This window comes from Dipodomys ordii, unplaced genomic scaffold (assembly GCF_000151885.1).
Source record: "Dipodomys ordii isolate 6190 unplaced genomic scaffold, Dord_2.0 Scaffold3, whole genome shotgun sequence".
NCBI lineage: Eukaryota > Metazoa > Chordata > Mammalia > Rodentia > Heteromyidae > Dipodomys > Dipodomys ordii.
The window spans coordinates 31,454,737-31,468,877 of NW_012267219.1; the positions used below are offsets into that span (position 1 = coordinate 31,454,737).

At 39.5% G+C, this 14,141-nt stretch overlaps 1 protein-coding gene across 1 annotated transcript in view; it reads left to right on the plus strand.

Annotated features, from left to right (window-relative positions):
• Positions 1 to 14,141, plus strand: part of Apaf1 (apoptotic peptidase activating factor 1) — an 83,073-nt gene that overhangs the window by 65,458 nt on the left and 3,474 nt on the right. Inside the window, exons 17-21 of the mRNA XM_013019001.1 lie at positions 2,770 to 2,895; positions 9,130 to 9,249; positions 9,975 to 10,100; positions 11,513 to 11,638; positions 13,156 to 13,302. Coding sequence (XP_012874455.1) covers positions 2,770 to 2,895; positions 9,130 to 9,249; positions 9,975 to 10,100; positions 11,513 to 11,638; positions 13,156 to 13,302 — 645 coding nt within the window. The remainder of the gene's footprint in view (positions 1 to 2,769; positions 2,896 to 9,129; positions 9,250 to 9,974; positions 10,101 to 11,512; positions 11,639 to 13,155; positions 13,303 to 14,141) is intronic.

The following is a 14,141-nucleotide window of genomic DNA, read 5'->3' on the forward strand; positions in this document are numbered from 1 at the left end:
TATGGTGCTGAGGAATCGAACCCAGGGCCTCTGGCATGCAAGGCATGTGCTCTACCACTGAGCCACCTTCCCAGCCCAATGAATACATTTCTTATTAAGCATTGTAGCCTCTCCTTCCCATCTTTCCCATCCTCCCCCGCCCCCCCAATCCTCCCTCCCTCTCCCCCCCACACCACAGTTGTAAAGTTCGTTTTCAACATAACGACTTGTATATCTCATTGTTGCAATGGGTCCACCTGTATCTGTATTTAAACGATTTGTTTTTCCCCTTCCCCTCCACAAATTATACCAACATCAAATACAGTGAAAGCAGGGGTTGTACTGGGAAGGTGGCTCAGTGGTAGAGCGCTTGCCTTGCATGCATGAGGCCCTGGGTTCGATTCTTCAGCACCACGTAAGCAAAAAGAAAAAACCAGAAGTGGCGCTGTGGCTCAAGTGGTAGAGCGCTAGCCTTGAGCTGAACTGCTGAGGGACAGCGCCCAGGCCCAGAGTTCAGGCCCCATGACCGGACACCCCCCTCCCCCATGAAAAAGAGCTTACATTTTCATTATTGTGAAAAATTTATTAACAAGATGGGTGATTTTCTGAGAGGGTATATTATGGTTGTTTGTTGAGTGAGGATGATTATACATTCACACGTAGACCTTTGTCTTCCTTGCAGGCTCATCTCTCAGAGTGTTGTGCATAATTACTTTGAAAGGGTTTTTGCTTCCTTTTTCCTGTACCTTGGCACCAACTCAGCACCACATTGTTTTTGTTGTTGTTGCTTTGTTGTGCTTTTCCCTTTTTCTTTCTTCCTTTTTTTTTGTTGGTCATGGGGCTTGAACTTTGGGCCTGGGCACTGTTACTCAGCTCTTCAGCTCAAGGCTAGTGCTCTACCACATGAGCCACAGAGCCACTTCTGGCTTTTTCTGCTTATGTGGTGCTGAGGAATCGAACCAGGGCCTCTTGCTTGCAAGGCAAGTACTCTACCACTGAGCCACCTTCCCAGCCCCTTTTCTTTCTTCTTTTTTAAAATTTGCTAGTTGTGGGGCTTGAACTCAGAGTCTGGATACTGTCTAGTAGTAGTAACATTATCCCTCAAGGATGGTGCTATAGTACTTGAGCCATAGCTCTACCTCCAGCTTTCTGGTGGTTTATTGGAAATGAGAATCTCATAGACTTTCTTACCTATGCTAGTTTTGAACCTTGACCCTAAGATCTTAGCTCCCTGAGTAGCTAGGATAACAGACATGAGCCACCAGCGCCTAGCTAATTATAATCTATTTTTCACCTATAAAATGGAAATTAGTTTGCCCCCACCTATCATTATTAGCTGCTCAAGAGGCTGAGATTTGAAGATCACACATTTGAAATCAGCTCAGGCAGGAAAGTATGAGATACTTATCTTTAATTTTCCACTAAAAAGCTGGAAGTGGAGCTGTGACTCAAGTGGTAGCTTCTAGCCTTAAGCTAAAAAGCTTAAGGGTAGCACACAGGCCTTGAGATTGAGCCCCAGACTGACACATTAAAAAAAAAAGAAGAAAAAAAGGAGATTTCATATGGGTTAACCAAGATACCCATACACTTGGCTGTGTAATTGAGCCAGATGCTTTCATTGAAGTCTTACTACATCCTGGATATTAGCTATTATTAATCGTGTTTCACAGATACCTAAACTCTTAATTTCTACAACTTTTTGGTATGCAGATCTAATATTCCAGCCCAGGTCTCCAAGCCTATGTTTTCAATATTATACTACTCTGCCTTGCCCTGAGGGATTGAAAAAGTCCATCTGTTCATTTAGGAAGACTCCCATTCACAGAATTCCCCCTTTGCTTGCTAAGCAGCCTTTTTTTCAGACATGTGGCTTAGGTTTAAACTTCTGGAATCTTTCGTTACTGTATCATCTATATTTTCCTTAAGTGTTCTTAAATATATTTTAATTTGGGCAAAGAAGCATGTTTACTCTTTGTGGTACGAGTTCATTTAAAAGCATTTTGATTGTCTTTTTTAAAATGTGTGTTATTTTTCAATCTCAGTTTGGCATATTCATCTTCAGCCCTCCTAAATCTTTTTTTTTTTTTTTTTTGGTCGGCTTGAACTCTGGGCCTGGGCACTGTCCCTGTACTCTTCAGCTAAAGGCAAGTGCTCTACCACTTGAGCCACAGCACCACTCTGATTTTCTGGTGGTTAATTGGAGATAAGAATTTCACGGACTTTCCTGCCCGGGCTGGCTTTGAACTGCAGTCCTCAGATGTCAGCCTCCTGAGTAGCTAGGATTACAGGCGTGAGCCACCGGTACCCAGCTTAGCTCCCTAAATCTCGCCATTGTATTGTCCTCCCACTTATATATTTTTATTCCCACACCTGTCTTCCTCATCATCCTTTATCTTGCTTTTCTCTGTGTTGACTTTTGAAGAGCTTGCTTGTCTCATCCAGGATTATTTCTTTTTTTCTTTCTTATTCATCACAAATGTCATTTTCTTTTAGGAGACTAAGCCCAGACTGCCACTTGTTTGATGAATTGGGTAGTTGAATATTCAGAAGGACTGATCATGGGTTCCTGCTCTGCCATCTAGCCCTTCCAGAAAATGCTTGATTTTCAGATACGTGCATATGTGTATACATGTATCTATGTGTGTATACACACGTATTGGTGTGTATTTAAATTAAAGACAATAAGAGATGGAAATTCCATGCCCTTTCTGTTTGATAATGTTTGCTTTTAATACTTTGACATTATTGAACTTCTTTGCATTAATTTTCTGTGGTTTTTCTACTTTGAAGATTTTAGAACTTCTGAACAGAAGAGTGTTCCAATCCAGAACTGAGCGCAAGAAAGCACTACGGCACATCCAGTTCACAGCTGATGAGAAGGCCCTTATTTCAAGTTCTGATGATTCTGTAATTCAGGTAAGCGGGCAGATGCATTTCTAACCTAGGTACTATTGTAGAAAGGAATGCAAGGAGACTTCTCTTGCAATAGAACACCTGATTGTGCCTAAAATTGACGTACTTCTTAAATACACTTTTGGATACACATTTAGATAATGTACACCAGCTTAGAGGAAACACATTCGTGTTGCATATTTGTGTGTGTATGGGAAGGTGGGGTGGATGACAGACAATGTGAAAATTAAGGCTTCATTTAAATTCTCTTGCCTTCCTTGTATTTGCATTAATAAATGTATTTGTTGCCATATTTATGTATTTTCTTTTTACCTTAATCTAATTTGAAAAATTTCATTCTCTTTTAATAGTAACACTTATTACAGGGATAAAAATCTGAGAAAAAAATAATTTGCCGTAATGAAGGAGTTTGTAAACTTATTAGTCTTTTAAAATTCACTTAATTGCCTGCCTGCCCCTGCCCCCGCCCCCGCCTGCCCGCCTTCCCTCCTTCCTTTTCTCCTTCCCTCCTTCCCTCCCCTTTTCCTTTCTCCTTCCCCTCCATCTCCTCTTGTCCCTCCCCTTTTCTCTCTTTCTTTTCCCCTTCCCTCCTTCCTTTTTTTTGGGGGGGGCAATACTGAGGTTTAAATTCAGGGTCTTAACACTAGCTAGGCAGACTGTCCCTCCCTTGAGCCACTCTCCTAGCTCTTCTTACTTTTGACATTTTTTTGGAATGGTGTTTTATGTATATACCCAGGCTAGCCTGGATTGTGATCCTCCAGTTTATACTACTTGCCTAGCAGTAATGATAGATGCCTCACCATACCTGGCTTTTATTGGTTGATGGCCATCTGATGAAATTGTTGCCCCAGTTGGCCTCAAACCATCCTCCTCCTCTTCCTCTCCCAAGTAGTTAGGCTGTCAGAGTCAGCCACTATGCCCAGTTCACTTGATTTTTTGTTGAAGTTCTGATATACACACTTCAAAATGCAAACAGTATTACAAGGCTTATTATTAAAAACAAAACAAAACAGATCTTTCTCCCATTTCTTATTTTTTTCAGAAACACCACTTTTAGCTTTTAGATTTTTTTTTTGTGACAGTCCTGAAGCTTGAACTCAGGCCCTGGGCACTGTCCCTGAACCTCATGTGCTCAAGGCTAGCTAGCCCTCTACCACTTGAGCCACAGCACCACTTTTTTTCTGTGTATGTGATACTGAGGAATGGAACCCAGGGCTTCATGCATGCTAGACGAGCACTTCACCACAAAGCCACATTCCCAGTCCTAGATGTTTCTTTTGATACTTACCTTCATATGGCATGCTTATAAAGTGCTATCACTCGCCTACCCCCAATCCAGGGCTTAAATTTAGGGCCTCAGATTCTTACTCAGCTTTTACTTAGTATATATATTTCTTACAATGGCAGTAATTAAGTATGCTTTTAAAAGCTGTTTTGGAAAAAAGGTGTTTTTATCTTTTTGAGTCCTGTGAAGGAATATGACTGAAATGAAATTTGGTTTCTGTACAGCAACTTCTTTTGTAGGCTCCCATGATGCTCCTTTATTAGCTGTGAAACTCAGTGGAATAGTCACATTTTTTTCTTCTCCATATGTCTTGGAAATGGATAAAACTAAACTTCATCTGATGAAATTCTGTTGAGACATTGTATACTATATGAAGTTAAACTCATAAGATTTTTATGACCTGCTTGAAAATATTCTCAGCTACCAGGAGAATAATTTCTAGAAATATTTTTAGAAAAATATTATTTTTAGAAATATGTTGGGTTTTATTTTCTTTTTCTATTCTGCTCAGAATACTTCATCCATTTTTAATGTTTTAACAAGGTAACTTGAAGGGATGAGTGTAGTTTGGAGAGAATGATGGAAGGGGTGTCATTGATCAAGGAGCATTGTACTCACATATCTATACTAAATTTAAGCTCCTTTGAAAAACGATTAAAGATAATAAAACATTTAAAATTAAAAAAATAAGTTAATTGAAAAAAAAGATTTTTGGCCAAATGTTGGTGACTCACACCTATAATCCTAGCAACTCAGGAAGCTGTGATCTAAGGATCAATGCTCAAAGCTAGCCTGGGCCAGAATGTCCATGAGACTCTTAGCTTCAACTAACCACCAAAAAAACCAGAAGTGAGGCTGTGGCTCATGTGGTACAATGCCAGCCTCGAGCAAAAAAGGCTCAGGGATGGGGCCCAGGCACTGAGTTCAAGCCTCATACACAAAAAGATCATTTTATTATTTTACTTTCACCAGTCAAAAAACTATACCAGAATATTACTAATCTGCATACTTGTGTGGGTGAATTTCCCTTATGTTTTTATTCTTCTGGACTTGTCTACACCTTGTTGGGTCCTCCATGCTGTTCCTTTTCTTCTTCTTTTATTTTTTTGAGTTTACCAATTGTATTTTATTCATTATGTAAATGGTATAGTGAAATTTTTTTCCTTTTGGTCGGTCCTGGGGCTTGAACTCTGGGCTTAGGTGCTGTCCCTGTGCTCTTCATCTCAAGGCAAGTGCTCTACCGCTTGAGCCACAGCGCCACTTCCAGTTTTCTAGTGGTTAATTGGAGATAAGAGTTTCACAGACTTTCCTGCCTGGGCTGGCTTTGAACTGTCATCCTCAGATCTCAGCCTACTGAGTAGCTAGGATTATAGGCGTGAGCCACAGGTGTCGAGCTAATGAAATTTTTTAAAATTTTATTTTATTGTTAAGATGCTGTACAGAGGGGTTATAGTTACATGAGTAAGGCAATGAGTACATTTCTTGTTGATCATTGTTACCCTGCCCTTCCTTGTTGTTGTCCCATTATTCCTTCCCTACCACCCCCCACCATTCAAAATTGCAAAGTTTGTTTTCAACATACTGTCCTGTGGGTATCCTTGTTGCAATGGTTCATCCTGGGTCCTTGATTTCAGCGTTTTGTTATTCTCCTTCCCCTCCCCAGATTAGACATACGTGTATATATAAGATGCAGGGTATCAAAATCAAGTACATTGAGAACAGGGGATATGCCATAGGGGAAAGAACATACAAAGGAAACAACCACAACAACAAAAAATAAAATCACATGGTACATTTAAAACAATAACAATAAAGACAGACCTCTTGTGTCCATATCTTGGCATTCATTTCACTTAGCATCATCTTATATGGTTATTTGCACATGGTTTTTAAGCTTTTCAGCTCTTAGGCTGTTTCTTTTAATACCTTTCCAGTCTTTTTTTTCTCTGCTGTTTTTTTCTGTTTGTCCTATGTTTTAGCTAGATTGAGCTATAAGTAAGTCCCTATAATCTTTTCATGTTTTCCTGTTGTACTTTTCATACCCCATATTTGAAAAGCCCCTTTCAGCTGGGCACTGGTGGCTCAGGCCTGTAATCCTACTTACTTATGAGCCATCAATTGCGAGGATTGTGGTTCTAGGCCAGCCTGGGCCATAAAAGAAAAAGTAAGTTTGTGAGAATCCTCATCTCAACAGAAAAAAAAATCTGCTGTGGTGCAAAGCATAAAACCTGCCTCTCAGTTTGTGAATTATGCTTTTACTTGGAATGCTTTTTTTTTTTTTTTGATGGTATTGAGGTTTGAACTCAGGGCCTCAGATCCCTAGGCAAGTACTGTTACTTGAACCACACCCTCAGTCCTTTGCATTTAGGGTATATTTTGTTTTGTTTCAGATAGGGTTGTCTGCTTTTTTCTTGGTTGGTTGTGGGGCTTGAACTTTGGGCTTGGGCGCTGTCCTGGGCTCTTCAGCTCAAGGCGAGCGCTCTACCGCTTGAGCCACAGTGCCACTTCCAGTTTTCTAGTGGTTTATTGGAGATAAGAGTCTCACGGACTTTCCTGTCTGGGCTGGCTTTGAACTGTGATCCTCAGATCTCAGCCTCCTGAGTAGCTAGGATTACAGGCGTGAGCCACCAGGGTCCAGTGGGTCTTCTGCTTTTTGAAGACCAGCGTTGGACTGTGTTCCTCCTACTCTGCCTCCCAAGTAGCTGTGATTATAGACTTGAACTACTATGCCTGTCCTAGGAATTGCTTTTTTCAATTCCATAGAACTTTCTTTTCCATCATTAGTAGCTTCTATCTAGAATTTTTATTTACTTTTTTTGCTGCCTCATTTCTTTTGATTTTCTCTTTTGTTTTTGCTTTTTTTTCTTTGAAACAGAGACTTGTTATGTTACCAAATTAGCTTGGAATTCATTATGTAGTTGAGCCTTGGTTTGGACTTGCAGTCTTTCTTCCTTCACATCCCAAGTGCTGGAATTAACAAGTATGAACTACATCTGGCTTGACTCTTGGGTTTCTTTCTGATAGGTTCTTGTTTGATTCACACATAGGTGAGTAATTAATGTTTATTAACTAGGTTAGTTTGAAGTCAGGAATTATCAAGATTCTGAATACAGATGCATTGATTTAGTGAGGAAAGGATGTTCTGTACATGGATGTGGCTTTCAGTGTCCCTTCTGTTCACTGCTGTGCCTCAGATATGCTCATGTGTTTATTTTGTGCCAGTTGCTGGCATTATTTCACTTTTTCCTTCTCCTGTTATGGCTGGATCTCTTCTGAAGTTTGATGTGAAAAATAATGCCCTATTATTCTGTGATTTCTTTTCTTTTTTTCATTAAAAAAAATTTTTTTTTCTAACCCTAACCCTATATTCTGTGATTTCTTTTCCTTATTTATTGTAAAGGTGATGGGCAGAGGGGTTACAGTTACATAAGTAAGGTGATGAGTACATTTCTTTTTGGACACTGTTACCCCTTTTATTCATTTTCTCCCACTTTCCCCTCCCCAATCCCCTTCCTTCCAAGTTGTAAAGTTCATTCTAACTTAGTGTCTACTGAGTATCATTGTTGCATTAGTTCATCCTTGTCCTGGTGTTTTTGTGGTTCCCTTTTCCTTCTGTGAATCAGATGAATGTTACATACAAGACAAAGGGTACAGCAAACAAAAAAAAAGAGAAAAACAAACACACAAAAACCAAATACAAAAAAAAAGAGAAGGAAAGAAAAAAAGAAATAATTGCAAACAGTATATTATAGAAATCTCTTGTTTCCAATTGCTGAAGTTCATTGTGATATGCTTCATTATTTATGGTCATGTGCACCTAGGGATTGGGCTATTGTGATCCTCTGCTAAGGATGTCATGGACATGATCTAGTTATTACAAATGAGGGAAACCATGCAATCTGCATTTCTTTGGGCCTGGCTTGCTTTGCTTCATATAATTTTTTTCCAGGTCTTTTCATGTCCTTATAAATGGGACAATTTAATTCTTTTAATGGAATCATAGAACTCCATTTTGTGTGTGTACCACTTTTTTTTTTTTCCAGGGCTGAGAACCGAACCCAGGGCCTTGCGCGCGCCAGGTGGGCACCCTTCTGCTGGGCTAAACCCCCAGCCCCCCACTTTTTTTTTTTTTTGGTAATGGGGCTTGAACTCTGGGCCTGAACTCTGTACCTCAGCTCTTCAGCTCAAGGCTAACCCTCTACCACTTGAGCCATAGCACCACTTCTGGGTTTCTGAGTGGTTTATTGGAGATAATAGTCTCACTGACTTTCCTGCCCAGGCTGGCTTTGAACCTTGATCCTTAGATTTCATCCTCCTGAATAGCTAGGATTTCAGGCATGAGCCACTGGTGCCCACTATACCACATTTTCTTGATCTGTTCATCTACCGAAGGACATCTCAGTTGGTAAACTATGCTGCAATAAGCATGATTGTGCTGGTAGCTTTAGTATGTGATTTTTGAGGATTACATTAGGAGCTAGCTAAGACCTGTGCCTGTGAAGCTTGGAAATTCTGTGATCTGGTTTTAAGCACTTTGGCTGCCTTACCCTCCTGGACCAGCTTCAGTGGAGCCAGAATCTGCACACTTGCCTATCTTGTAGGTTCAGAAATCAGTGAATATGTATTTGGGATAATTTTCTCTGGAAGATTTAATCAGATGGTGAGATCACTCACTTATTGTAGCTTTTCTCTTCTGGTAAAATTAATTGTTCAATAAGCAACCGAAGAAAACAAATTTTATTTAGGGGGAAAAGTATTTCATTTTTCTTCTAGTCAAGTTAATTAACCCCATCTTATTTTGTCATTTTAAAATGTGGATACCATTTTCTTTGTTACTCTTCTCTGAAATGCCATGAGGATGACAACTTCATATCAAGAGAATGTGGGCTTTCCCTTTCCAGTAGGATATTGTTGGGGAAAGGTTGTAATGGATTTATTTCTTTGGTATTCAGGTTTGGAATTGGCAGTCAGAGGAATATGTCTTTCTGCAAGCCCACCAGGAAACAGTGAAAGACTTCCGACTTTTAACAAATTCAAGATTGCTTTCTTGGTCATTTGATGGAACAGTAAAGGTAATTTGAATCTCAGATTTGTCTTTTTAAGAAAATTGATCTGTAACTGCAACCCCTTTGTATATCACCTTTACAAAAAATAAGAAAAAGCCTAGAATGAGAAAGAAAAAATATTCTGATATTGAAATAGCGACAAGCACATAGATAGTAATTAAGTTAAAAAATTTATTCTGCCTGTGTTTCCTTATCTTCACATAACTTTTTAAATTTTTCATAATATATTTTTTAAAGTTGTATTTTTTGTTATTATAAGAGTGATATACAGAGGAGTTATTTAAGTCAAGCCTTTTTTATATGTTCATCAACATTTATACTAAAATCGTACATAAGAGATACTAAAGTAAGAAGACCAGAGGAGCCAAACACTCTTGGCTGTGCTAAATAAAACCTTTTTTATAGATCTATTTTGTGGTTAATCACATGCTTTAATACAAAATGTTTCTGAATATCTCAACCTCTTTGCCATCATGGAGCCATCAGTTCAGGGCCTTGCACTCTTTCTCTGTTTACCTGCTCATAGCTATCACTCTACACTTGAGCCAGGCCTCTAACCTGACTTCTTTACTAGTTAATTAGACTTACTAGTTTCTTGGACTTTTCTGCCCTGGATGGCTTTGAACTGTGACACTTCAATCTCAGCCACTTGAGTAGAGGAAGGTTATAGACATGAGCCATCAGCACCCAGCAAAAGTATAAACTTCTAAGCATTCTTTTTTCCTTTTAAGGTATGGAATATTATCACTGGTAGAATAGAAAAGGACTTTGTGTGTCACCAGGGTACAGTACTTTCTTGTGATGTTTCTTCTGATACTACCAAGTTTTCTTCTACCTCTGCCGATAAGTCTGCAAAGGTAGGTCATTCAATTGTAATGACTATGTTTATATATTTTGAATGATAGTTATGTATAAAAAACTAAGTTTCTGTTTACATGTTTGGGCTCATAGGATAGGATAGTGGCTAACCTATAAAGAGTACTTGCCTTATGCTAAGAATTTCATACCCTATAATCTTACTAATCTCTACACCATAGGTGCCACTGTCCCTGTTATACAGATGCAAAAATTGAAGCTAGACAAGTTTATGTGAGTTGACTTAGGACATACGCTTTTTGAGGTTGCCCATTGGCACTTGCTTAATGTCACATTGATTAAATGAGTAACACTGAAAACTTTAAATTTTTTCCTTTGGATTACCTTTTATCTATAACTAATCTTACAGACTCTCTACTTTGTTTTGTTGCAATAAAAATCATTGAAAGGAATTTTTTTGGGGGGCAGGGAGTCATGGGACCTGAACTCATGGACTTGGCAGTGTTCTTGAGCCCTTTCACTCAAGGCTAGTGCTCTACCACTTTGAGCCACAGCATCACTTCTGGTTTTCTGGTGGTTTATCGGAGACAAGAATTTCACAGCCTTTTCTGCCCGGGCTGGCTTTGAACCATGATCCTCAGGTCTCAGCCTCCTGAGTAGCTAGGGGTACAGGCGTGAGCAACCAGTGCCCGGCTTGATAGCTGCTTTTTTTAGTGAAGCATTTCTTGACCATCAGGCAGTTGGCTGTTCTGCATTCAGTGTTTCCGTTGTATTTTATTTATATTTGTTGGCGGATATATTTATGTAAATGTTTACTGACTGTTCTCGAGCTATGTTTCTTATTAAAATATAAACCTCAAGGAAAGATATTGTTTCTAGTTTCACAAGCTCTTGGTTCACAGTGCCTGGTAGTTTCCATTGGGAACTTGTTCAGTGGTTAGGGAACCACAGAGAGAACAGTGGAAGGAAAAGGGCAGCATTTTGATCCCAAATAGCAGGGCAGTATAGGAACCAGCCTTTGAAGAGCACTTGCCACATGCTCTTGTTTACCCTCCTTTGACCTAGTTTAATCTTTATGCCATGGCTACTATTGCCCTCATTTTACAGATGAAGAAAATGCTAGAGAACCTTATTATGCTAGGTCACTAGGAGCTAGCTAAGAATGGAACCAGGACTTAGCCTCAGGTGTGTTTTTCTTCTTCAGCTTGTTTTTAACTGATTCTGTGTTGTTCTTCCTGAGTGTGAAGAAAGAAGGTGTGACTTTCGTTTTTCACCTAATTTTAAAGAGAAACTTGGAAATTTAACATAGGTTAGAGCTTGGGCATCTCATGAAAATTTATGCGCTGTCAAATGTTAGAACTTGCATGTGATTGAATTGAATGGTTGGATAGCACTTTGGCAGGCTTATTTTGAGTGTATTGACCATTCCTAAGCAATCCTAATTGCCTTACAGATTTGGAGTTTTGAACACCTCTCACCTCTTCATGAGTTGAAGGGCCACGATGCCTGTGTGCGCTGCTCTACCTTCTCTGTGGACAGTACCTTGCTGGCTACCGGTGATGACAATGGAGAAATCAGGGTAGGGTGTATGCTGACATGAGCACTGTTTCTCCTGCACTCTTCATCATATTGGGGACCACAGTAATGGGGCAGGGCAGCATAGGTCCTGAGGTTTTGGTTAGGTGAGACGTTCTTTGCTTTGTTTCTTTTGCATACTGACTGTATTCATAGCTACCTTCCACTGCAGGAAAGGATTCATTTTAGAGTTAGACTAAGGCATTTCCTTATGTATGTGAAGAACAAGTGCCCTAGTTATTTGCAGTTGGTTCTCTGCTCTTAGTTGAGAATGATTCATCTTAATTTTTGGATGTGACACAAAGGTTGTTTTTAGTGTCAGAATTTCAGGAAAGTAAATTTGCAAATCATTGTCTAGGTTATAAATGAGTTGCAGATTATGCTGTTTTTCATTCCCACCCCCCCAAGAAAAGAGCTTTAGCACTCATTAGGCAATGTGTAGTTTATTGCAAATCCTCTTTGGATTGTCTGTTAATAGTTCAAAAGCTCCCTTTCCCTCATTATGTGGGCATGGAAAGGCTCCTCACTAAACTGCAGTCTACATGATAGGTCAGTTTTTATCATCCTGCAGTGCTTTAAATATAATGTAAGCCATGACAATTTTATTTGGCAAAAGTCTTTCTGGGAGGTGTGGGAGACTGCTCTCACCTGTGTCTGCGGAAATGTAGTGCAGTATGGAAAATACTGTACACTGGAAGAGCAGAAATAATGGCAAAACAGTCAGATAGTTTGGTGATAGTAGAAGAATTGGACATACATGGGAAAAAGTTGGGGCATTAGATATCTGTTTTGATGACCAATATCCATGAGGTATTTTTTGTTTTGTTTTTGTTTTTAAACAGAATATAAAATTCAAGGAATTAGGTATGTAGCACAGAGGAATAGGAGAGTAGGTATTTTGCAGGAACACAGGTCTTATTCTAGGAAGATGAAGTTCTCCTTGAGGACTGAGAGCCAGCTGTCTCCGTCCTATGACATAAATGCAGTGCTAGCTGAAGTGGCCGAGCCACGGTGGGCCGAGGCCCTGTCTTCCAGTGAAAAGGCTCCTTTGCAGTCAGGTGGCAGTGCTTCATTTTTCAGAGGCCCCTACAGGAAAAAAAAAAAAACACTCTCAAAATCTTGAGTGTTATTTAAAATTTTTTCTTTGGTACATATTCTGAAAGAAAAAAATGTTTTTCTATTTGGTTATTCAGAATGTAGGAAAGCTGTTGTGTTTGTGTATATGAGTTACATCTTGTTTTTTTACTGAATTCTTTCTGAGTTTTTCCTGTTTGTTCACTTGATTTTTGTGGGGAGACGTTTATTTGCAATGATGGGTTTAACTATTGAGCTATGTGTACTTCTATTTTTCTTATTCTCTTGTATATCTCTTGCTTGTCTGACATAGAATCTGCAAGTCATCGGATGTTTAGATGTCTAGTAAAATAATTTTAGAAAACACGTGCTTAGAATTATCTCTCTATATTAAAACCAGAGAAGCTGGGTAACCCTGTTAACAAATTTTGTATCATGTTTATGTAGATATGGAATGTTTCAAACGGTGAGCTTCTTCATTTATGTGCTCCGATTTCTGTAGAAGAAGCAGCTGCTACCCATGGGGGCTGGGTGACCGACCTTTGCTTTTCTCCAGATAGCAAAATGCTTGTCTCTGCTGGAGGATATATTAAGGTAAGAGTCACTCAAGGACTAGGAAAGAAAGAACTGGTTTCACTTCCCGTTTCTCAGTTGGACTTCCTGTAACTCAGCAGAACAAAGGGCAGAGACAGGTGTGAAAGCCCCTTTCTCTTGGCGGGTTTGTGCTATTCTCAACCCGGAGCTCATGTACCTATAAGAACGTACATGATCAGAATGACTAGTAATTTAATTTTTTTTTAATGTAATTATTTTTGGATAGTCATGCAGCTTGAACTTGGAGCGTGGGCCCTGTCCCTGAGTTCTTTTTGCTCAAGGCTAACACTACCACTTTGAGCCACAGCACCACTTCTGCTTTTCTGTTGGTTAATTGGAGATGAATCTCCAGACCTGTGTGGCTTTGGACTGCAATCCTCAGATCTCAGCCTCCTGAGTAGCTAGGTGTACAGATGTGAACCACTGGCACTTGGCTAATTTCATTTTATTTTTCGTGTTTCTCTTTAATATTCTGGTCAATATTCTTTAAAAAATATTTGTGAAATTTTCTTCCTTCAATTATTAATAATAACCACAGCATATTGCGCTCTGGTTATCGAATGCTTTACTCCCATAATTTCACTAGCCAGCTTTGTGACCTGTAAATTTCATTATCCTTTGGTTACCCTGAGCAGGCTGATAAGTTGTGAATGTTGGCAATTGGCTAAAAGGACAAACTTAGTAAGGGGCCAGCACTCACACCCAGATTCCATTCCCTCTCAATTTTCTCTAGCAAGTTGCTTTCTTTTTTTTTTTTTTGGTCAGTCGTGGGGCTTGAACTCTGGGCCTGGGCGCTGTCCCTCAGCTCTTCAGCTCAAGGCGAGCGCTCTACCACTTGA